The sequence below is a fragment of the Trachurus trachurus genome (genome assembly GCF_905171665.1).
Source record: "Trachurus trachurus genome assembly, chromosome: 8".
NCBI classification, from domain to species: Eukaryota; Metazoa; Chordata; class Actinopteri; order Carangiformes; family Carangidae; genus Trachurus; species Trachurus trachurus.
The window spans coordinates 988,105-1,012,203 of NC_139905.1; the positions used below are offsets into that span (position 1 = coordinate 988,105).

General features: G+C 44.5%; 1 protein-coding gene across 1 annotated transcript in view; it reads left to right on the plus strand.

The window, feature by feature from the left end:
* Window positions 1-1,004: 1,004 nt before the first annotated feature.
* The window catches only part of LOC310989768 (CD5 antigen-like), a gene marked incomplete at both ends in the record, with an annotated part of 32,051 nt that continues 8,956 nt past the window's right edge, over window positions 1,005-24,099 (plus strand). The window contains 5 exons of the mRNA XM_083976916.1: window positions 1,005-1,074; window positions 4,140-4,172; window positions 7,974-8,255; window positions 14,772-15,086; window positions 15,184-15,483. Of these exons, the coding sequence (XP_083833042.1) occupies window positions 1,005-1,074; window positions 4,140-4,172; window positions 7,974-8,255; window positions 14,772-15,086; window positions 15,184-15,483 (1,000 nt within the window). The remainder of the gene's footprint in view (window positions 1,075-4,139; window positions 4,173-7,973; window positions 8,256-14,771; window positions 15,087-15,183; window positions 15,484-24,099) is intronic.

The window sequence follows — 24,099 nt, forward strand, 5'->3', positions numbered from 1 at the left end:
CTGCAGCAACAATTTTGGCCACATTCTTACATATCGTACCTTTAAGCTTGTTTGTAGCGGAAGCTCCCAGTGTTGCTCTGCCGGAATCTCGTGCGTTTTGCGGAGCCGTGAACTGGGATTTGCACTGACACAGGAAGAGCAGTGAACTGAGACACTGGGAGCTTCCGCTACAAAACAAGCTTAAAATATAGACTTATTTAATTTCTTCGGAACAATTTCTCATGTTGGGGCTTCAATACAAGAAGGACATTACAGACGAGCAGCATGGAGGTATTTGGATGTTTTTTGGTGTGTCTTTTTGTTATGAAGACAGTTGGTATCCATTTGCAACCGTCATATGGACATGCACTGCTACGCCGAGACCCCCTGTAACTCAGAGAAGCCACGGAGGACTCTGAAACTTCTCCCAGCCCTTAGTCCACATGAGGGGGAGTAGGAGATAATGAGTGACATTTGAATTTTGGGTGAACTATCCCTTTAAGCAGACTGGATTCAACTACAGTGTCTGAGCGACTCCACGGTAGTCGGCCATTGTTGTTGTTGTTGTTGTTACATCATTATAGTGTTGGCTACTGTAGCGGTGTGTGTCTCAGAGTTTTTAGATTTTCCACTCTGCGACCCATTTCCAAAAAATACAGTTTTCACCCCCCGAAATCTGGACGCAACGTCAAGACGGATTTTAAAAAGCCGTATCCGTCTGGACGGGGCCTTCTTCCTGTCTGATTTGTCCAACCAGAGAAGGGACAAAGAAACTTTTTCAGTCCATTTACATTTGTATTTCTTTGAGTTCAAATCCTCATTAAAGGGTCTGATCTGTGACTCAATATGCAGCAGATGAACTATGTGTGACCTGAGCTGATGTCCTGATAAAGCAGCCGATGTGTTTCTGTGAAACCGTCTTTCAGGAAATAACAAGTCATGTGATGTTTAATAAGATATGGAGCTAATAACGAGATAAAAGCTGAGGTTAACAGAGCAGCAGAGGACGAGTCCAGCAGTCAGAGATGAAGACAGACATCTACATGGACATGGATCACCTGCTGCTGCTGCTGCTGCTGCTGCTGGGGAGCTCAGGTAGGACTGAGGGACAGTGTTGAATTACAGGGGAGTTAAGGACAGGGCAAGGCATCTTTATTTATATAGCGCATTTCATACCAAGGCAACTCAACTCAATGTGCTTTACATAAAGACAAAACATTTTTTTAAAAGAACAGCATATAACAGTATAAAAACAAAATAAAACACAGAATTAAAAGAAGGTGCAAAAAAGTAAAAGAAAAGAAAATAGATGTGCGTGTCGTATGTTGTTCGCTGCAATCGACCGTGCTCATCGCCATTCAGGGTTAAATTAGACTCGCCGATCGGAACCGGTACCGATTTGATTGGCTCCAGGAACTCCTGTCAATCAAAATCTGTAAATAAACTGCAAGTGGTATAACACTGTATTCATGCTCTGTCTGTGTTTTATTTATGTTTGAAGTTACTCATACAGTAGATCTCCTGTTTTGGAGGCTTTTTAATCTGAGGGAAAAAGAAACGGGGTGGGGGTTACACAATGATGCAACAAGTGAGTTTTTGAATAAAATATTGAAAAAGAGTGTTTCATGTTTAAAGCAGAAGTAAGTGGTCCGGTCGTTTTGGCTAATGCTGCGTTCCAGGCAGGCTTTTGAAATCGTAAATTACAGCTTCAAGTCACAACTTACGACTTTGTAGCGTTCCAGGCAACCCACTCGTGTTTCTCCGACCTGTTTTACCTGTGAAAGTCACTATAACGGCCACTCGTAACTTCTGACCGGTGAACTCGTACCAGATCGAACTGGTACCACTTCACGGTCGGAAAAATACGAGTTTCCTTGAACGCACCATAACAGTCCTCGTCCCTACGTCACCACATTCACGGCGTTCCTTGGCTGCACACACAGCCCTGCATGCCGTTCTCTCTCCTCATTGGATAAAAACTGTAGGATACGATAAATGTTTTCTCCTGGGCTCAGAGCAGAGCAGAGTGACTGACAGACCCGTGTTTCAGACCAAACACTCTATGTAAGTGATTGCTGTCGGAAGATACAACTATTTAAGACTTAGATTAACACAAATATATCACTTACTTCTGCTTTAACTTTATGTCTTTTGGAAATCATTTCATCTTCCACTTGCTGAACTGTTTAACACATTAACAGACATTTTGATCAGGAGAAACTTTTGCATGCACAACTGAGAGCTGACACTTGTGCAAAATAATTGATTATGTTTTCTTCTGTTCTAAATTTGTATAATGGTACATAATTTGAATTAGAACAATTTTCTTATCATTTATAATGTTTTTCAAGAATTATTTTAATTATTTTATGAGCATTAACACTACTAAAGGAGCTATAGGCTATGTAAGAATTAAGCCACCCAATATGTGACCAGAGACCATGACCCAGACCATTTTAATAAATAAATGAATTCCTGTTGTGCATGGGGATGTAAAAAGCAGTGGTATAAAAATGACACGGTTATCTACCGTATACATTTCCTTGTAATACCGTGTCACGCTGTGTGTGTGTGTGTGTGTGTGTGTGTGTGTGTGTGTGTGTGTGTGTGTGTTGAGCCTAAAGCCGCTGCTGCTCCGCTCTGTCTTTCACTGAGGGAGGGGCTGAGAGAGAGAGCTGAGCAACTGCTCCTGATTGGGTTTTACCTGCAAACTCATATTTACACTGTCAACTAACTGATACTTGTTCTGTTTTGTTCTGTTTGTGATTATTATCATTAATTTATTCAAGTATTCTTGTTCTGGTGTTGTAACGTTTTGGCAATATTGTATACAGTCATAAAGCTTATTGAAATTGAGAGAGAAAGAGAGACAGAGAGAGAGAAGTCCATGTGTGCTGCACATACTAGATGAGACGTGACAGTGCAGCGACTTAAAGTAGCACTATCACAAATACAGCAGTAATAGCAATAAAAACAACTGAAATATGCAATAAATAAGTCCAGGGGAGCATTAACTATGTGTGCTTAGCTCCGCCTCCTGAGCGGCTCGCTGTGTAAAGAGGATGAGGATGTTTATATCTGATACGCTGCACCACCGGCCCCATCTAGTGGCCAATAGAAGTATTGGAATCCTCTCGTCATTCCTTTATTTTGTTATTAAGGCCTGAAAAAAATAAATCGGCACGTGCTGTGTATGCATACTGCCATTTTCTGACTTTGAGCCCTGTCCCTCTATAATCATGTGCACGTCCCTGCAGAGACTAAGGAATCATGTTGGAAGCTACAATCCTCACTGCAGCCGGCTCTGGATCGAATCCTGACTCTGGTGGCCCTTTGCTGCGAGTCATTCCCCCTCTCTCTGCTTCCCCATTTCCTCTCTCTCTTGGCTACGCTATCAATTAAAGAGCAAAAATATATGTAGTGGCAAACGTAGATTTTAATTCCAAAGCCACTCGATTTATTAGCAGTAGGCTGGTACAGCCGGCTCGACTCGTATGTTACTGTCTTGTGTTCCTTAACTACTCACAAACCACCGGAGAGTCAGGTCGTAGTTTTGTTGTTTTATTTCTCGTTGCAGAATCCAGGTATTTCCATTAATACACACCATTCCAAGCTTCTCTTGGTTTTCACAACGGTCCACGACATCTTAACGTAACGGTAACATCTGAAAGTGACGGTCAAAAAACCTTTTTTCCCTGTACCTATTACCACTCTGCTAATCCACGTCTTGTACTTTGCACAAGTTCTTCAAAACAAAACAATGCGCATGTGCAGCGCCTAACGCAGTATGCATGAGCAGCGCCTACTTCAGGTGCTGTGGTAAATTTGACATCTATGCAATAAAAGGCAATAATGTCATAACACAACCAAAACTAATATAAAACACGCTGTAATCTACAGTAAAACTCTCAACTTTCTTTAACATAATATTGGCTCCTACAATTTACTTGAAAAAAATAAAAGAACACGGCTATTTCTGCTCCATTTCTGCAGTCTAAGAACCTTCATTAATCTGACTGTCTTGTCTTAAGAAATTCCTTAAGAGAAACTTCAGAATGACTTGTTCCTAACCTGTGTGATGGTGCGACTGTTTCTGCTTCTTAGTGACGTGGCTGTCTTCACAGACCTCACTGATGTCTCCTCTCTGGTTTTCTCCTCAGGACTCTGGGCTGAAGGAAGACACAGCTCCACAGGTAAACAGAGAGGATGAGGACACATGAAGGTGCTGGTGGATGGATGAGTGTGGTGAAATGATTTCACTGTCAACACTGATCACCAGCTGATGGTCCTTCACCTTCCTGGTCACAGACCATCTCCTTTACATTTAAACATCAAGTGTCTAAATTGTAAAACCTTGAGGAGATTTCCTCCCATACATTTTGTGGCCATGGTTGATGAACTTTTGCAAATAGCTGAAGTTCAACAATTCAAAAATGGGATTTTTTTTAACACCAGTTTTTTTTTTTTTTTTTTTTTTTTTTTACTTATGGAGCAAGTCATTGTTAAAGACAAATGACCAACATCTCCATGCTGTCAAGATGCCTTATATAGGAGCTAAATGTGTTCTGAGGTAATGGTGTAATTCACTCTGTATGTGAGTGTGTGTGTGTGTGTGTGTGTGTGGGGGGGGGGGGGGGGGGGGGGGTTGCTGTGCTATCACCTGGGGGGTCAGGTGATATAGGAAGCATTGTTCACTCATTGTCAGGTGTTTGACCAGGAAGGGCAAACGGTTTTTGACCGCTGTGGTGTGGAGACGCTCATCATGCTGCTGTTTTCTTTGTTTTCTTTGTTTATGGACATTTTACACACACAGCAATAAAGCCACTGTGTTGCAACTAAAGGAACAGTGTGGCCATTCACTCAATCAACGGTAGGAGAGCATCGGTCAAGGAGAAGCGTGTCAACCAGGTTGTTCTGGAGTTAAATACCTCAGTAGCACTAGTATCAGACTGAACTCCTTTAATACCATACGTGTATTTTCATTTTTCTGTCTTGACATCAGTTTGAAATCTGCCTTGACAGCTGCTGCCATCCTGGTGTTTGACTTAGTCATTTAGTGAAGCCACAGATAAGATCATGTTTCCCAATCAGCTCAGTGAGATGAAGGCTGCTCCTTTGCTCCTTGTGTCAGAGGTTGTGACTTAAAAGGATAGTTCACCCAAAATTCAAATTTCACTCATTATCTACTCACCCTCATGTCAACAAGAGCTGTGAGAAGTTTCAGAGTCCTCCGTGCCTTCTCTGAGTTACGGGGGCTCCGCGCAGCAGTATTTGTCCATATAATGGTTGTCAATGGATACCAACTTTCTTCGTCCAAAAAGACACACCAAAAAACATCCAAATACCTCCATAGTGCTCGTCTGTAATGTCCAGAGATGGGGACTCGAGTTTGCGACTCGAACTCGAGTCGCACTTAAGTCGCACCCACAGAGACTTCAGACTTGACTTGGACTCGTGCCCTAAAGACTTCAGACTCGACTCGGACTCGTGTTTTGAGACTCGTGAACAATCATTATTTTTTTTGGCTCGTGCCTCCCTCCTGACAGGATGACCGACAATCTTTCTTTTTTTTTCTTTTTTTGCCGTTAACACACCACTAGCGGAGCAGCGCCACATGGCCGGTAACGTTATTCAGATGGAGGTTAGATCTTCATATTGAACTCCTACAGAGTGCAGCCAAACACCAGTGTCTAAAGAGAGAGGAACAGCAGAGCTCCTCTGACAGCGCAGTCAGCTGCTGTGGGTGAGTGACAGGTGACTGTGAACCGGCTTCTTTTTTTTTTTTTTTTAATAGCGGCACCGTCCATAGCCAACATGTGAGGTACAATGTCCGTTTGTTGTCAGACCTTCCTTCACGGGGACTAGCTGCTGCATAACTGGCACATATCAGGCTACTGTAGGCTAAATCCTCCTGTTTATTTATGTTTTTACTGCGAAATATGACTGAAGGCACGTATGGAAGTCTGCATGTGTCGACACGCCCCCATGAGTTGACGGAGCTAATTAAAAAAATAATAACAACCAGTTCTTCTCTCAGAAACATGCGGTTCCAGAAAGGTTTTGCTGCACATAAAGATGTGAACTATAGGTACCATACAGATCTTATGACCTATAATTAACAGCCTAAATCATTTTCCATGTTGTTCATCTGGGTTTTCTGAATTCAACAAAGCAAAAAAAAAGAGAAAAGGCCAGTGCAGAGGGGCAGAGCAGCTTTGATTCTTTATTGACTCAGAATACAGTTTCCTTTAAAGGAAAGCTTTCATTGTGTGTTTTCTTCATATTGCATTGCAATATCCTGTTTAAAGTGATCATATAGGCTAATAAACAACTAATCAATACTGTATAGATAAAGGAGTGATAATAATCTACAGTAAATGCTTTGAATCTCTTAGATATAGCTGTGCAGTATCTTTAGTAGTAATAGCAGCAGATGATAGAAGGCTCATTACAACCAGAAGAGACAGGAGACTTTTATTTTTTAGAGACTTGAGACTTGACTTGGACTCGTGACCAAAGACTTGAGACTTGATGAAGTCTCACCCCTCAAAGACTTGAGACTTGACTTGGACTCGTGACCAAAGACTTGAGACTTGACTTGGACTTGCAAAAAAAGACTTGTGAACATCTCTGGTAATGTCCCTCTTGTATTGAAGCCCCGACATGAGAAATTGTTCCGAAAAAAATTAAATAAGTCTATATTTTAAGCTTGTTTTGTAGCGGAAGCTCCCAGTGTCTCAGTTCACTGCTTTGCCTGTGTCTTTGCACTGACCGGCGGAACAAATTCTCATGTTGGGGCTTCAATACAAGAGGGACATTACAGACGAGCACTATGGAGGTATTTGGATGTTTTTTGGTGTGTCTTTTTGGACGAAGAAAGTTGGTATCCATTGACAACCATTAAATGGACAAATACTGCTGTGCGGACCCCATGAGTGAAATTTGAATTTTGGGTGAACTATCCCTTTAAATGTACATAAGGCGCGTTTCCACTGCAGGAACTCCGGGGTAATTTTACGGGGCCGGCCCCGTTGGTGCGTGTCTACACTGCAGGAACCTCCCCCACAGGGCCATTTACAGGAACTTTTACGGGGGCCAACGGAGTATCTACTCCAGGGTAGGTACTCCGTTGGCCCTGAAAAGCTCCTGGGTGGGGCTCGAGGTTAACCCAGCGCTGATTGGTTAAAGCTAGAGCAGCTAGGCTCTGACGCTACCAGAAAGCACCAAAACAACCGGCATTTTTAAAAGGGGGAGCAGAAGGGGCATTAGCCTATAGCAGACACCGCAACAAGAAACCAGCAGGAAGATGTACACAAATGGACCGACGGTGAGGTGCAGGCATTGATGCAGTCTACGGCACCGAGGAGATTCAGAGGGGGTTTGAGTCATCGCGGCGAAATGAAAATATCAGCGCACCTCGACACACTGGGGATCCATCACACCGCAAAACAATGCCTTGAAAAGTTACAAAAACAAAAAACAAAAAAAACTCAAGCAGGATTACAATCAACCGCCATGTGCACAAACACGAACCAGAGACGCGCCTACCGCCTCAGCTCCTTCCATCCTTCTTCGTTGTTGTTATGATTTTTGTGCATGTGCTTGTGACCTGCCTGGGTGACGTCACGGTCGAAACTGTCGCACAACGATTTAAGCGGCGATGGAAACTCATGACGTCGCCGCGGGGTCCGACTCTGCAGTGGAGACACGACCACTGAGAGGACGGTTCCTGTAGAAGTTCCTACCCCCTCCCTTTACCAGGAACTTCTGCAGTGGAAACACGGCTATTGTAATAGCAACTCTCTTGTCTTCCTACTGTGCCTCTTGTTGTCATTGTTTTTATATCAGTGTCATTCTTCGTGCCACCACAAGATGGAGCCAAAGTAATTAATCTTCACCTGCTCAGGTACAAGTGGAGCTACAGTTTGGATTTGTTCATTTCTGTTTGAATCAAACTCACTTCTTTTACTCTTCACTCTCTTCTCTGTGTTCAGAGCCTGTCAGGTTGGTGGGAGGAGCCAGTCGCTGTGCAGGTGACCTGCAGCTGAAACTAGGAGAGTGGAGACCAGTGGACAGCTACACCTGGAACCTGAAGGCAGCATCTGTAGCCTGTAGAGATCTGGACTGTGGCTCTGTTGTTTCAACAAGAGGAAGAGAGGAGTCCTCAGGGAGGTCTGTGTGGTGGATCAACACTGACTGTGTTCAGTCTGGATCTACCCTGAGGGAGTGTTCATATTCACGTTCCTCTTCCTCCACCGTGGAGATCACCTGTTCAGGTGAGTCCATCAGTGACATCATCAGTGACAGTCAGGTTCAGTGTCTTCCTTCCTTTGTTGTGGAGACAGAAATGTTCAGTAACTTGTTCCTTTAGTATTTAAGTGAGTGAAGGTGAAGGTCTGGTGGTGATAGTCTCCGTGGCGACCAGGTGAAGCTCCTCCCGTCTGTGCAGGAGGTTTCATCACCACCGTCTCCTCTTGACGATGAGCGTGCCGTTAGCCCGTAGCTCCTGTCTGCTAGAACACCCAACACCTCAACTGTGATGGAGTCCCAACTCACACACTCACAGAGCGTCGTCCGACAACAGTTCACAGTCCGTTACTGATCAAACACAACGCTTACCACACACAGTCCACTGCTGTCGACTCCACGCCATTAACTCTCAGCTCCTCCTTCTTCCTCATGCTCAGCTCCACCCAGAGGTTTAAGTCTTATTATATTTAATAAGTCACACATTTTAAACTGAAATTATTTGTACATTTTAATTAGGGCTGTCAGAGTAAACGTGTTAATCGTGATGCGATTCATTAAAAAAATAACGCGTTACATTTTTTTAATCGCTGTTAATCGCGGCCCATTTTGTCCTCTGTCTGCTGGACTGGAGGACTGGAGTGTGGGACCTCCAGTCCAGTAGGTGGCGGTAAGGCACCTTCAAGTTGGTTGCTACACAAATATACACAGTCTAACATATATCCACAGCTCCATCCATTGATTTTTTGACGGCTTTGTTGTAAACAAATGCACATGGCCATGTATTGATTTTTTTGACGGCTTCGTTGTCAACAAATGCACGTGGCCAGGCAGAGGTGTAGCAAAGTAACGGCAATTTCCACTGGATGCAATTCGTTTCAATTCTGTGTGAGTTTCATGCATCATGTGTTATGATTAGGTAGGCCTACTAGGTCTGGTCTAAAAGTTGTTTGTCTAGAGATTTGGCTTGGACTTTCAACACTTTGGAGTGTTGAAAGTCCAAAGCGCCATATATAATATTTTTAATAGAGATTAATCGCAAGTTAACTATGGAAAAAATGCGATTAATCGCGATTAGAAAAATTAATCGTTTGACAGCCTTAATTTTAATATCTTATTTATCTCAAAGTGTTATTTATGTAAGAAGAAAAAAAGAGAAAATACCAAGGCATTCATCTTGAATATAAATATTAAAATGCCTTTATTGCATTAAGGGCCAAACTTAGTAAAAAAAGACGCTATTATTTATGTAAATTTAACTTCACCATAATAACTGGTGTTTTATCTTGAACTTATTCCCCGGAGAGAATAAAATTAAATAAAAACAACTGATATTTAAAGGTCGGGTTGGAGATCCTGGAACAACGGTTCCATCAGGCCACATTTTGAAAATACATACGTCAAAAGTCCAAGCCCCTTTCCTCAGACTTGACCGCAGCTCAACTTTATGCAAATGAATCCGTCAGACGTGAGGTCACTGTCCAATGGGGAGCGAGATAGAGAGCAGCTCGACGGTGTTCATCCACTGTTCATGCCTCTTCAGTAACACGCCATCAGTGTTCCCGCCTTCCAAAACGTCTGTTTTTAGAGAGGCGTCTTGGTGAGGCCAGTGGCTACTAGACGTCAGAGGAACAGACACACAGCCCACTGCTTCAGAGCAGCTACAGTGGAGAGGCAGGAGAGAGAGAGTGTGTGTGTGTAACGTTGTGAAGGATCCTCGGTGTGTGTCCAGAGGTTTTCAGCCTCTCTCCCCGCGGTGACTGATGTTTATCACAGTGAATACATTAACACTGTAAACTCGTTATATGAATGAACCAGACAGTAGTGGTCTCCTCTGTGTGTGAACATGAACTACGTTTAGTTAGCTGCTGTTTCACCTTTCAGCAGGACTCAAAAGCAAGTGGGAGGAAAACCATGGAAACCAGTTTGCTGAATGTATTTATACCTAGAGCGCAGCAGGGGGCGGGGTTATAGTTTTAGACCCGCCCATTAAATCCTGAACACAGAGATGGTGAAACACGGTCTCTGAGGCCGAGCTCCACAAGGAAACTATGAATGGCAAAAATACTTTTTACATGTTCTGTGAGACACATTTAAAGGACAATTCCGGGCAAATTCAACTCAGGGCTGTATTTTCCTAACATTTTAGGCAGGGTATGAAATCAAGAAGATTTTGGCAATTTTGGCCCCCACAGTCCAAAAAGTGGGGGCATTTTCAAAATGTTTGGGGGCCATCTAAAAAAACAAAAAAGGCTTAGATCTTAAAGTTATTTTTAGATTGAAATGCACAAAGCCATCACTACTTTGCCACCTGCCAACCCAAATAAATATAAAGCTTACCTTTTCCCTTTTAGAGAGAAGTGTGGAAGTAGTAGCTATACATTTACAAATACCCAATATATTTACAAATACACATTTATTTGTAAAAACCAAAATACAAGTTACAAATTAGAAAATTGTATTTGTGGATAGCAAAACACGTGTGCAAACCAAGGGACATTTGTAGATCACCCTCTGTGCGTTTACAGGTATAGGCTATATGAGACAAAAATAAATCCATAAACATATTTCATAATCCTTTATATCATAAACATTAAGGCATATTTTTTTTACAAGAGGACATTTAAACTTACCGGTAACAGACAGCTAAGTTAAACTTAACAACAGTGTTTGTCCTCTATACAATATCATAAACATTAACATTTTCACAACAGTACATTTTAAACATAACTCATGTGCTTAAACCTGTGTATGATAAACATAAGGCATATTTTTCACAAGAGGACACAGCTGCTTAGTCCCGTTTGTCATGAACATGAAGGCTACATTTCACTATCAGACTCTGTTGTTGTTGGTGCAGCTGCAGCAGTTGATGTGAAGGACTGTGGCCTTTTACCATATGGTTTTGTTGATGGGCGCCTTTTCCTTTGTGAACTTTGGAACCATTTCTTCACTGCAGCTTCCACGATTCCAATAGCATCCTCTTCTTGTGGTCCTTCTAGAGAGATGTGCATGAGGTTTTCTATTGGGGTTGTTTTGAGGTTAATTTTCCAGTCTGTCTTGACTCTGTTCAGAAGAGAGAAAGCTCTCTCAACTTTCGATGTTGACACTGGCAAGACCTGAATGATCTCAATGACATGAAGCAAGTTAGGAAACTGCTCAGACCAATTTTGGGAGATCTGAGGCCACAGGTCTCCCCATGTGACACCTGTATAGTTTCTTTTAATTACTTTTTTTAGACGTGCCCATTCAGGCATTACACACTCTGTATCACATCGATTGGAAATGAGAACATCCTTGAAGTGTTCCAGCAGGAGTGCAACTTCTTCATTACCATATGTAGCTAAATCATCACTGGATTCAGGCCATAGCTTTGTGTCAAACTTCAACATTGCTTGAAGAGATTGCAACAAAGGATAGGGAGGGACGCAAACGGCGGACAAAAAATGATAATTTATTGAACAAAAATGTTCAAAGTAAACAATACAAACAGGTGGGATGTGTAAGTCAGTGATATCAGTAGTGTGAATGTGGATGCATGTGAGAGCGTAATGTGTGCGAATGTTGTAATGTGAAATAAAACAACAAAAAGAAAGAGCTGGCTGAGCTGCTGGGTCGAAGCAAAGGAAGAGGAAGAGATCATCAGAGGCTTAAGTAGCTGCAGAACACCGGGCCCAGGTGCTCCACATCAGGTTGCAATCAGTCCATGGCAACCTCGGAGAAACCCAGGTCTTAGACAGACCCACCAGACAGTAGCTGCGTTTCCATTACAGATTTTCGCAAAATAAAAGCGATATTTCTGAAACTTCGAAAAAGTGCAATTGCCATTTGCGGGTGTTTCCATTGAAAGGTATTTTGCGAATGAGCCGTAATGCGTCTCGCGTTTCTATGGTGACGGCACAGCGATCTCAGCTGCCGACAGCTGTTGCTGTTATTGTTTTTAACAAAGACGAAAACAGCGCTTGATTGCTGAAAGGCAAAGCCTGTGTGGCGCTGCAGCGGCCACAAGTAAGGGCACACTCAGGGCCAGTTGTTCCGCACCGTGCTGAAGCACGAATGCCCCCTCCTCTGTCCCCCGCTGGCCCGCACTCACACCACCTCGAACCCAAGCTGCTCAAGCACGGTTTCCTCCGTTGATATAGAGGGATTATTTGTTTACCAACACGGCGGATGTGCGCTTTAACCTGACTGCAGAAAGAACGGAGCCTTTTAACACCAGCGGTGATGAGGCGCTGACAACAAGGTGGTTGTGTGTGTCCACACACCCGTACTGGTTTATGTGACTTAAGGTGACATTTCGGCGCAGGAGGGAGTGGGAGTGTGGATCTCCTTCAACCATGCACGAAAAAGGGGAATGATAAAGGTTTTTCTAATTTAACGAGAAACAATGCCCAGGTCAGCAATGCATGACAAAAAACATGTGGTTCATTTGTCCGCTCAAGTTACATAAACCAACACAGCTTGGACACACACAACTCCGCTGACGCCGGTGACGTGTAGAAAAGCGAAAAAAAGTGTTTCCATTACACTTTTGCGATACACGTTTGTATCGATACGTCTCAAAAACCACCTCATAAGAGCGTAAAAACTTTTTTGCGATATTTGAGAGTTTTTTCGAAATGTAGGTGTTTCCATTACCAGTTTTTAATTTCGATATTTAGGTTTTGCGCATTTCAAGGGGTAATGGAAACGCACCTACTGTCACACAGACACCTACACAGGGGTCATCACAATATTTTTATTTTACTTGTGCACATCATTTTCAATTATACACATTTTTGGTGTTTTGTATGATATAAAATGAAAAATCTTGACATATCATCATAAACATATCATGCTGGAGCTTTACACTGCTGACAAGACATGCCCTGTGATTTTCAGCTTAAATATGCAAGGAGGCTGACCATCAGGTCTGTTCTCATGATACAACTCATCATGTGTTTTCTACAGTGGGTACTAGTTTCATTTGGATTTTTTCTGTGGGAAACACTGATCAAGCTGTGCGTACGCACAACTCTCCGCAATATTCCATTGATAAATCACACCGGACCCAAGAATGGTGCGGACATGAACACACCTCATATTCCACCCCCAGAATGCATCAGCACAACCATATATGGTCAGCACGTGCATCGGGTCCGAGCTGCTGGCACAGACGTAGCGATCGTGGGCTATGAGTGGATTGTTACATTCACCAGAACTTGCAGAACTCAAACTACTCAAACTTGGAGCCAGACCCGGCCAGGCTACAGGAGAGATCAAAAATATGCAGGGGACCCCCAAAAGACTGAGAACCATTGATCCTGTTGAACGTAGGCTGCTGTAACCACTGTGAAACAATAAAAAAACAACATTGATCTGATTGACCGGCGTAGCGGTCCCTCTCTCCATCCACTCTCTAGCTCTCTCGACCACAGCTGCAAATGAAGTACCTATGACCTATGAACAGCGCCACTCTCCATTGCAGCAACGTTGTGGTCAAACGTGGAATTACCCCAAAATCTTTTGAGCTGCATCTCAGTACGATGCTTCCACCTAGTGGCTACAATGTGACCTACAATTTCACGCAACGCGTGAATCACGCTTTCCGTGAGGGAAACGTCCAAATGAAACTAGTACCCACTGTACATCTCGGAGGCGACGTCTTTCCTTTTGAAAGTTGCAACAACAACAAACAATTCAGTCATTCGCTCACGTTTCCGTACAATAGAAACAGGCGACGTCTTTCCACACACATTTCGCCTTTCAAACGAGGCAGAGCTCAGTGGGAAACAGTAGGAGAGACACAGGCCGAAGGCAGTGGGACACAACACCGGGGGAGAAGCAGGTCCGTGCGTGCAGCTGTGCGCCGCGGACGTGCATGGAAAAACAACCGCGCGCCATACGGCTTTTGAGTTGGGAGCGCAAGCATGTCTACATTGCATGGGTTTGAGCGCGCGCAAAAGACGCTTCATCTCAACGCCCCCCCCCCATGCATGATGCACACGGTTGAATCAAGGCGGCGGCCAAAGTCACCCATAGCCTTTGCAGACAGGGAAAACCCTGCAGTCCAGCCGACTCCCCAGCATGGTGATTTGGGTACCTGGGCGTTTCCTTATGTGTTTCCGTGGCCCAGCGCATTCACTTACAGGCGCACACAGACGGAGAAATACAGTACGTACACTATTATAACTCGCGGGCCCGATTGGAAGGTTCGGCGGATGTTTTCACGGACCCCTTGCAATTACACCACGGCCCCCTGGTTGAGAACCACTGTCATACGGGATGTTGTCAGAGAGAAGTGTCCACTGAGCTTAGAGTGTCATCAGCAGGTTGAACAGAGACACAGAGACTGGAAGAGTCACAGAAAGGCAGAGAAGTGGACGTCCTTTGGTCACATGACAACTTGTTGACACCCATCACTGTTGTTAGCTTTTATTTAACACATTGTTTGAGATTAAGAAATTACCATTACATAGTGAGTGGTGTATGCTGATGACTTTAAATTGATATGACAGTAAATAAAGGTCAGGATCAAAGTTTAAATGTTGTGTCTCTCTCTGCAGACTCTGTCAGGCTGGTGAATGGGACCAGTCTGTGTTCAGGCAGACTGGAGGTCAAGTCCAACCAGTCTGACCAGTGGTGGTCCTCAGTGTGTGAAGATGACTTTGACCAGCAGGATGCAGAGGTGGTCTGTAGGGAGCTTGGCTGTGGGGCTCCTTCAGTCCTCCAGGGGGCGCTCTATGGAGCAGTGGAGGCTCCAATGTGGACCAAAGAGTTCCAGTGTGGAGGCAACGAGTCAGCTCTCCTGGACTGTAGAAGCTCAGGCTCAACTAGAACCAGCTGCTCACCTGGCAAAGCTGTTGGACTCACCTGCTCAGGTACAAGTGGAGCTACAGTTTGGATTTGCTTCATTTGATCATTTCTGTTTGAATCAAACTCACTTCTTTTACTCTTCACTCTCTTCTCTGTGTTCAGAGCCTGTCAGGTTGGTGGGAGGAGCCAGTCGCTGTGCAGGTAAACTGCAGCTGAAACTAGGAGAGTGGAGACCAGTGGACGGCAGCAACAGCTACTGGAACCTGAAGGCAGCATCTGTAGCCTGTAGAGATCTGCACTGTGGCTCTGTGGTTTCAACAATAAGAAGAGAGGAGTCCTCAGAGAGGTCTGTGTGGAGGATCGACCCTGACTGTGTTCAGTCTGGATCTACCCTGAGGGAGTGTTCATCATCATCATCATCATCAGGTTCCTCTTCCTCCACCGTGGAGCTCACCTGTTCAGGTGAGTCCATCAGTGACATCATCAGTGACAGTCAGGTTCAGTGTCTTCCTTCCTTTGTTGTGGAGACAGAAATGTTCAGTAACTTGTTCTTTTTGTATTGAAGTGAGTGAAGGTCTGAAAACCAGACATTTAATATCTCAACATGTTACATCATCGTTAAGAAGTCAATTTCCACTTTCCACTTACATTTAGACAGTTTGGAGATGTAGGAAAACATTTTCAACAAATCAACTTTCAAACTTTGATGCAGTTCAGCTGATCAAATATGGGACCTATGTACAAACTAAGTGAGGAATATACAGTAACTTTTGTGTTTGGGGCCGGGCTGGTAAATACAGTAACACAACAATCCTCAGCAAAATCCACTAACACACTTACTAGAAGAGATTAAGGTTTAACACAGTGCCAAGGTTACATAAAAGTCATATCATGTGGAATGTCAACTGCCTCTTTGGCATATATTTTTATGAGTAGCCTACAATATAACCTAGTAAACAAAGACAACAAAGTCCAAATCAAACAATTAATCAGCTATCAGGGGACAGCCTTTGAATACATGTTCACAGAACATGCACGCACTGATAGACGCAATGTATAATACAGTCCAAGAGTATAGTTCCTAATAAGCAATCACATAATATTCAATCAATCAATTTGTTTATTTCGGGCATGTCAATTTAAATCATCATCATCACACTTCATCTTAGTTCAAATAATACAATACACATGGCCGAAAGGGAAAGCGGGAGAAGCTAAAGCTTATCTAGTCCCGCCCCCATTACCCACAGGATAAAAATCTTTATCATAATATTTTCTCTTCTTTTTGCTTTTGCTGATGCCAACCTAAATGGCTGGCATCAGTATATAGAGTAAAAGGGAGCATGAAGTCAGCATATGCCAGAATTGGGGCTTTTAGCAGTTCTTGTTTTAGCGACTGAAAGGCTGTCTCACACTCATTAGTCCAGTTAATGGGCAACGACCCACACCTTTGTTTACGCCCTCTACCCAATAACAGTTCATGAATGGGTTTAGCGATTTTAGAAAAGTCTTTAATGAAACGCCGGTAGTAGCCTACAAATCCAAGAAAGGAATGTACCTGCTTTGCTGTTGTTGGTGGGCTCCATTCTTGGACTGCAGCCACTTTCTCGGGGTCAGGCGAAACACCTTGTCCACTCACCACGTGTCCAAGGAACTTCACTTCCTTCTGGAAAAACTGGCACTTTTCTGATCTCAGCTTAAGGCCATAGTGCGCCAGGGACTGGAAAACTGTCTCCAGATGGTGAAGATGTGTTGTAAAATCAGGAGAAAAGATTACTACATCATCAAGATAAACCAAGGCAGATTCAGTTAATTGATTACCCAAACATCTTTGCATCAGTCTCTGGAATGTTGCTGGTGCGTTGCATAGCCCAAACGGCATCCGTTCAAACTGAAAAAGACCAAGTGGGGTGGTGAAGGCTGTCTTCTCCTTGTCTCTCTCCTCTAGCTCTACTTGCCAGTAGCCGCTGGCGAGATCTAATGTAGTGTACCATTCGGCTCTGGTCAGACTGGTGAGGGAATCTTCGATGCGTGGGAGAGGGAATGCATCCTTGTGTGTCACACTATTAAGTTTGCGGTAATCTACGCAGAACCGCCAGGCACCACATTTCTTCTGGACTAGGACAATTGGTGCAGCCCAAGGACTGCAGCTCTCCTTGATAACACCTTTGTCCAACATACCTTGTAACAGGGTGCACATCTCCTTGAGAGGATAGGGGGCAGGGGTCTGAACCTCTCTCAAATAGGGGCAGCATCACCTGTAGGGATATGATGTTTAGCAATGTCAGTCTGACCATAGTCTTCCTCATGAGCTGAGAATATGTGTTGCCACTTAGCCAAAAGTTGTTGAAACTGATGTTGCTGTTCCTCACTCAGGTGGTCACTCTGTGGTGGAGGGATAGTCAATTTGTTTGTCTCCTGACCAACCTGGACAGCCCCTACCTCTACTACCCCAGGACTCACTTCCATGAGGGACACATCAGCGCCCTCCCTCATACTTAATGGGTCAACAACAGAAACTGTTGCCAACTTTTGAAGTCTGTATAGAGAGACTGGGTAGGGGTTAACATTACGTACTCTCACAGGGACCCTCCCCCCTTTCACTGTCACCGAAGTCCTCGATACCTCAACTCCAATGTCTCCTCCAAAAGGCTCCACGAGGGCACAGTGGTTCTTGAGGTGTGATGGAGCTGACACTCTGGCCCACAGTAGGGCCTCACTCTGGGCTGGAACAGTCACGGCATAGCGGCAGGCCACCCGAGTGGTGCCATCCCACTGTTCCCTCGTCGTGGCAGCCTGGACTCTCCTACAATCTGTGAACACATTGTCCCACTCTTTCCCAAAATTTTGCACCTGGGGGTTAGGGCAGAGTCTGTCTTGGTTTGTTCCCAACATCCCAAGATTACATTCATCCCCATAAGGGCTTTATGTTCTTTTAAACAGTCATCTTTCACAATTACAATCCCACGTGATGGCACTGTTACCCCCCCAACAATGAAATCTGCAACCATATATCCAACATAAGGGATTTCAAGTCCATTGGCAGCCCGTAAGGTTAACCAAGGGAGATCTCCATTATTTGTCTGTTTACCTTTGAAAAGTTCTTTACATAGGTTTTCACTAAATAGTGTGACCTGGGAGCCCGTGTCTACCAAGCATTTAAAGCAGAAGTAAGTGATATATTTGTGTTAATATAAGTCTTAAATAGTTATATCTTCCGACAGCAATCACTTACATAGAGTGTTTGGACCGAAACACGAGTCTGTCAGTCACTCTGCTCTGCTCTGAGCCGAGGAGAAAACATTTATCGTATCCTACAGTTTTTATCCAATGAGGAGAGAAAACGGCATGCAGGGCTGTGTGTGCAGCCAAGGGACGCCGTGAATGTGGTGACGTAGGGACGAGGACTGTTATGGTGCGTTCAAGGAAACTCGTATTTTTCCGACCGTGAAGTCGTACCAGTTCGAGGTTCTGGTTCTGGTACGAGTTCACCGGTCGGAAGTTACGAGTGGCCGTTATAGTGACTTTCACCGGTAAAACAGGTCGGAAAAACACGAGTGGGTTGCCTGGAACGCTACAAAGTCGTAAGTTGTGACTTGAAGCTGTAATTTACGATTTCAAAAGCCTGCCTGGAACGCAGCATTAGCGAAAACGACCGGACCACTTACTTCTGCTTTAACTATCTATGTTGTCTACTTTAACCTCTGCTACAGGGCACGCTCTGGCAATGGTGGCTTCTGCAAGCTTGTGGATAGGGTCGCATTTGGGGGGTCCGGCCACCTGACCCACAGTGGCCGGTGCAACTAAAAACCCTGCGGGGCTTCTCTATGGGAACAGTGGCGCCTAATATGGCCTGGTTCCCCACACTGGTTACAAATTGGGCGGCCACGTGGATCCCACTTAAAATCCTGGTTATTTGATGAGGTTCTAAACCTCTGTCTTGTCCTACCAGAGTCTTCTGAATAAGCCCTAGGCCGAGCTGTGGGTACAGGAGGACATGGAGAACCATTAATCTCTGCTCGCAACTCATTTACAAGTACTTTTGCAGTTTCAGTCAATTGTTCTTTAACTTCTTTAAGTATTTCTCTACGAAATTCTTGCTTCCAGTCAGCAGCACTATTTTGTGGAGAGGGGTTAGGCCTGTTTACAGCTAAGCACGAAGGCCCTGCTGACCAGCTATCATCCTGTTCTTCTTCTAAGGCAAGAGATTCTAATTTTACCTCATCAAATGATAGGGCTCGATGTTTCCTTACTTGACGCCTGAGCTCTTGCTTTATTGGCCCCTCTCGTAGTCCCATAATAAACTGGTCACGCAAAAGAATGTCGCTATGTTCCAGGCCTGCATCATCTTTGCGTTTCAACCTAAGAAACAATTCTGAGGCGGAGAGAAAAGGATCGAAGAGACTGGTTAGGTTCCTGCCTGCAATTAAAGAATTGAGCTCTTAGAACAGATACATGGGTCGAGTCTCTGTACAGTGTAGACAATACAGCAAAGATTTTTCGTGGAGTATTTCTACATGTTTTCTCTAATGTCAAAATTTCGCTTTTTGCCTCACCATCTAAGAACCCCATTATCAAGTCCTCCTTTTGCACATCATCAATTGACTGGAAGTTTAGCATCATCTCCATTTGTGCCTGCCATTCTCCCAATTTGACCTCGGAGACCAGCCCACCAAACCTCTGTACCCATGGCATTCCCATTATGAAGGGCATCATTGTAGCTTACTGATTAGCAGCCCCTCCTGCAGCCTGTTCCTCCCCTGGCATGTTGTGAGGTGTAGTCGCTCAAACCCTACAGAAATCCTGCCAACAACGCCAAAATGTCACCGAGTGGAGTGACTGAGACAGGGTACAAGACCACAATGAAAAAGAGTGAAGCACCCACAGCCCTCCCCCCAGCGCTGCTCAATTACACACGTGCAAAGCATCAGGTAATTAGTGCTGCAGGTACGCAGGCAGACACACCCACACACTCTCAACCTGTCACCCTGTGACATCTCTCTCTGCAGACTCTGTCAGGCTGGTGAATGGGACCAGTCTGTGTTCAGGCAGACTGGAGGTCAAGTCCAACCAGTCTAACCAGTGGTGGTCCTCAGTGTGTGAAGATGACTTTGACCAGCAGGATGCAGAGGTGGTCTGTAGGGAGCTTGGCTGTGGGGCTCCTTCAGTCCTCCAGGGGGCGCTCTATGGAGCAGTGGAGGCTCCAATGTGGACCAAAGAGTTCCAGTGTGGAGGCAACGAGTCAGCTCTCCTGGACTGTAGAAGCTCAGGCTCAACTAGAACCAGCTGCTCACCTGGCAAAGCTGTTGGACTCACCTGCTCAGGTACAAGTGGAGCTACAGGTTGGATTTGTTCATTTCTGTTTGAATCAAACTCACTTCTTTTACTCTTCACTCTCTTCTCTGTGTTCAGAGCCTGTCAGGTTGGTGGGAGGAGCCAGTCGCTGTGCAGGTCAACTGCAGCTGAAACTAGGAGAGTGGAGACAAGTGGACAGCACCTTGAACTGGATCCTGAAGGAAGCATCTGTAGTCTGTAGAGATCTGGACTGTGGCTCTGCTGTTTCAACAAGAAGAAGACAGGAGTACTCAATGTTGTCTATATCGAGGATCAACATTGGCTGTGTTCGGTCTGGATTTACCCCGAGGGAGTGTTCATTATCATCACCATCACCATTACAAATATTAGTTACCCCTCCCTCCACCGTGGAGATCATCTGTTCAGGTGAGTCCATCAGTGACATCATCAGTGACAGTCAGGTTCAGTGTCTTCCTTCCTTTGTTGTGGAGACAGAAATGTTCAGTAACTTGTTCTTTTAGTATTTAAGTGAGTGAAGGTCTGAAAACAAGACATTTAATATCTCAACATGTTACATCATCGTCTTTAGTCAAGAAGTCAACTTCCACTTTCCACTTACCGTATTTTCCGCACTATAAGGCGCACTTAAAAGCCTTTAATTTTCTCAAAAAACGACAGTGCGCCTTATAATACGGAGCGCCTTATATATGGATCAATTGGTTAATTGGTTGATTCATACTCAGCTCCATCTAGGGGATGCATAACGTAACCCCAGTTTGACTGCAGTATCTTCTATTCTACCGTATATGACCAAATAATCGCCCGCGTGCAAATACGCGCCTGTGCTCTAATAGCCGCCGGGGTCCGAGCTCATTTGGCAAAATAAACGCCGGTTCAATTAAACGCCCGGGCGATTAAGTGTTTACCATAGTCTTGCACAGAAAACAAAAGTTTTTTTTTAACAGCGCTTCACCGGCTCTCACCTCTTCTGTCAGTCAGCCCCTCCTCTCGCTCTCTCTCTCTCGCATGCAGGCGTGCGCGCACACACACACACACACACACACACAGACACACAAACACAGGCGAGCTAGACTGAGGGATATAGGGATATAGATAAATGCGCTAATGTACAGTGTTGAAATTACCGCGATCGACCCCCCCTTCCGTTATCGTTCATAACACTGCTCTGATCAGCTCCCTGTGTCGCGGTAACACAGACAAACTGTCTTTTTATTTATTGTCTGATGTCAATAAAGATGCGTCGGGGGAAAAAGTAGTTTTGTTCCAGTGGTGCTATGGTAAAATCCTTGTTCTTTGCATGATGGTCTGGTGCTGCTCATTGCAAAAATAAATTGTAGCCTGTTGCAATTGCAAATACGCGCCTGGTTCTTATAAACGCCTGGGGTCCAAGTCGATTTAGCATATTAACTGCTACTAAATGGTCATCTACGGTATGCGCCTTATAATCCGGTGCGCCCTATATATGAAAACAGTTCTAAAATAGGCCATTCATTGAAGGTGCGTTTTATAATCCGGTGCGCCTTATAGTGCGGAAAATACGGTACATTTAGACAGTTTGGAGATGTAGGAAAACATTTTCAACAAATCAACTTTCATACTTTGATGCAGTTCAGCTGATCTAAAAGTACTATAAAGCAGCCCCCCCCCATGGGCTTCTTGCATGTACAGGTGTAGGCAGCCCCCTGGTCAGTGCTAGAGAGGAACAGACCTCATGTATGATAAATAATGAAGAAAGCTCTATGTCCTAAAGTAGTGGTTCTCAACCAGGGGGGCGTGGACACTCTCCCGGGGGGGTACGAGCACCGGACGGGAGGGTGGGGGTCAGCTCCCGGTCGGTAATTTCTCCCGCTAATCAGTGAAAGAAAAAAGTAAGATTGTGGGGGATATTTTTCGCACTATCTGGCAACCCTGGCCTGCCTGCGCGTATGAGCCCGGTGACGTGATTCTGTCACTTTCTGGAGGCAGTGATACGCCAAGTAGCGTTTGGTCTCTTGCCGCTGTTGACGTCTGCTTGAGCGGACTAGTTGGTCCAAGTGGCCGCGGTCCGAGCAGACGTGGCGGCGCGCATTCGGTATCGTTTTTTTTCCGTGCATGTCCGCGGTGCACCACTCCACGGACGTGCTCCCCCATAGCAGAGGAAACGGGCACTGGAATGGCTGGTACAGACAGTGTTGGGAAAGTTCACTTTCTACATGAACTAGTTCAAAGTTCAGTTCACTAATTTTAAAATGAACTAGTTCAGTTCATAGTTCATAATTCAAAATTTTGAACGAAGTTCACGGTTCCAAAACTGAACTAGTTCATAGTTCTTTTTTCGTTTCTTTTTTTCCAATGTGTTTCTACAAGCTATTATTTTTCAAAATGATTGCCTCAGCCCATATGGAACCAGACAGCTATTATTTTAGCAGTTTTAACCAGTAGTATTAGTTATAGTTACTACTTTACTTTACCAAAAAAGTAACTGAGTTAGAACGTGACAAAGAGTCCAATGTGCGTACGTTTGTAGCCTATTTGTGTTTATTAATCCAAACAGAGCGTGAGAGAGAAACACAGACACACAGACACAGACACACACACACACAGCTGAGGGGCAGAAGCGCTTCTCGACCGCACGGAGAAGCGTCTGATGTGAACAGGAGGGCCGCGGCTCGCGTGTCCGGTGTGGCCCCAGCGTAACCCCCGTTTATCTTTTACCAAAGACGGTTTATAAAAATAAATAGAGTATCTTTACTTTTACTAACAACTGGGTCAGTATTCCTCCAGACAGACAGGCTCCGCGACGCGCTGTATCACTCCGTCTCTTCCATGCGCCGCTGATCCAAACAGCTGATAGGTGTTGCCAGATTGGGTGGTTTTTCCGCTACATATTAACGCCTGTTTACAGTGTGTTTTAGCTGGGTTTTCTATGGAAATCTGGCACACTCCTGAACGAAGTCGAGAGCGGCGTTCACAAACGCCAGAATGAACGCGTTCACAATAACGTTCATCAAGCAGAAATACCTACGTTCAGTTCACGTTCGCCCAAAATATGAACAAGTTCATGAACGATCGTTCATTGAACGCGTTCAGGCACAACACTGCAGACAGACCCCAAGATTTAAAATATGAGATTCGTTTTTGCTCCCCAATAGACCAGTTTTGATTTCAATTTAAGTTTCATACACTACAGCCATACTTGCCTTGTTGCCTGATAGGAACCTCAGTCAGTACTCAATGTGCGTTTTTTTTTATCTGAAACAAATGTTCCCTTCATTTTCTTAGAGTACACCAGAATGCTTAATATATGTGTTAAAGGTGTACAGAAAAGAAAATTGAATTTGAGCCCACTCTGGATCATAACATTTGTGTAATAAGTCATCTATCAGACGTTGTAGGCCAAACTTTGTGCAAAATTCAATTTTTTAGTAAATCCGAGATGAAAGTGTGTATTTTTTTTTTTCGCATTGGATAATGCGCACGGATTAAACGTCAGCCTGTACACGATTCATCAGCCACTGATATTGGATCCGTAATCCGTCGTTCAAACGTCTGAGACACACACACACACATGGAGCTCGGTCTCGCCCCAAGCTTTGAATATCCCGCCCCCTCGATAACGACCAATCAAATTTGTTTTCCTTACTCGGGTAAACTCGTGTTGCAGCTCGTGACAACTCGGCGTGACAAACAGGACAAACGGCCATTTCTGTACATCTTTAAAATCACAATTTTTTCTGGGGGTGATGCCCCATGACCCCCCTACAGGGATTTGGTGACTCACCT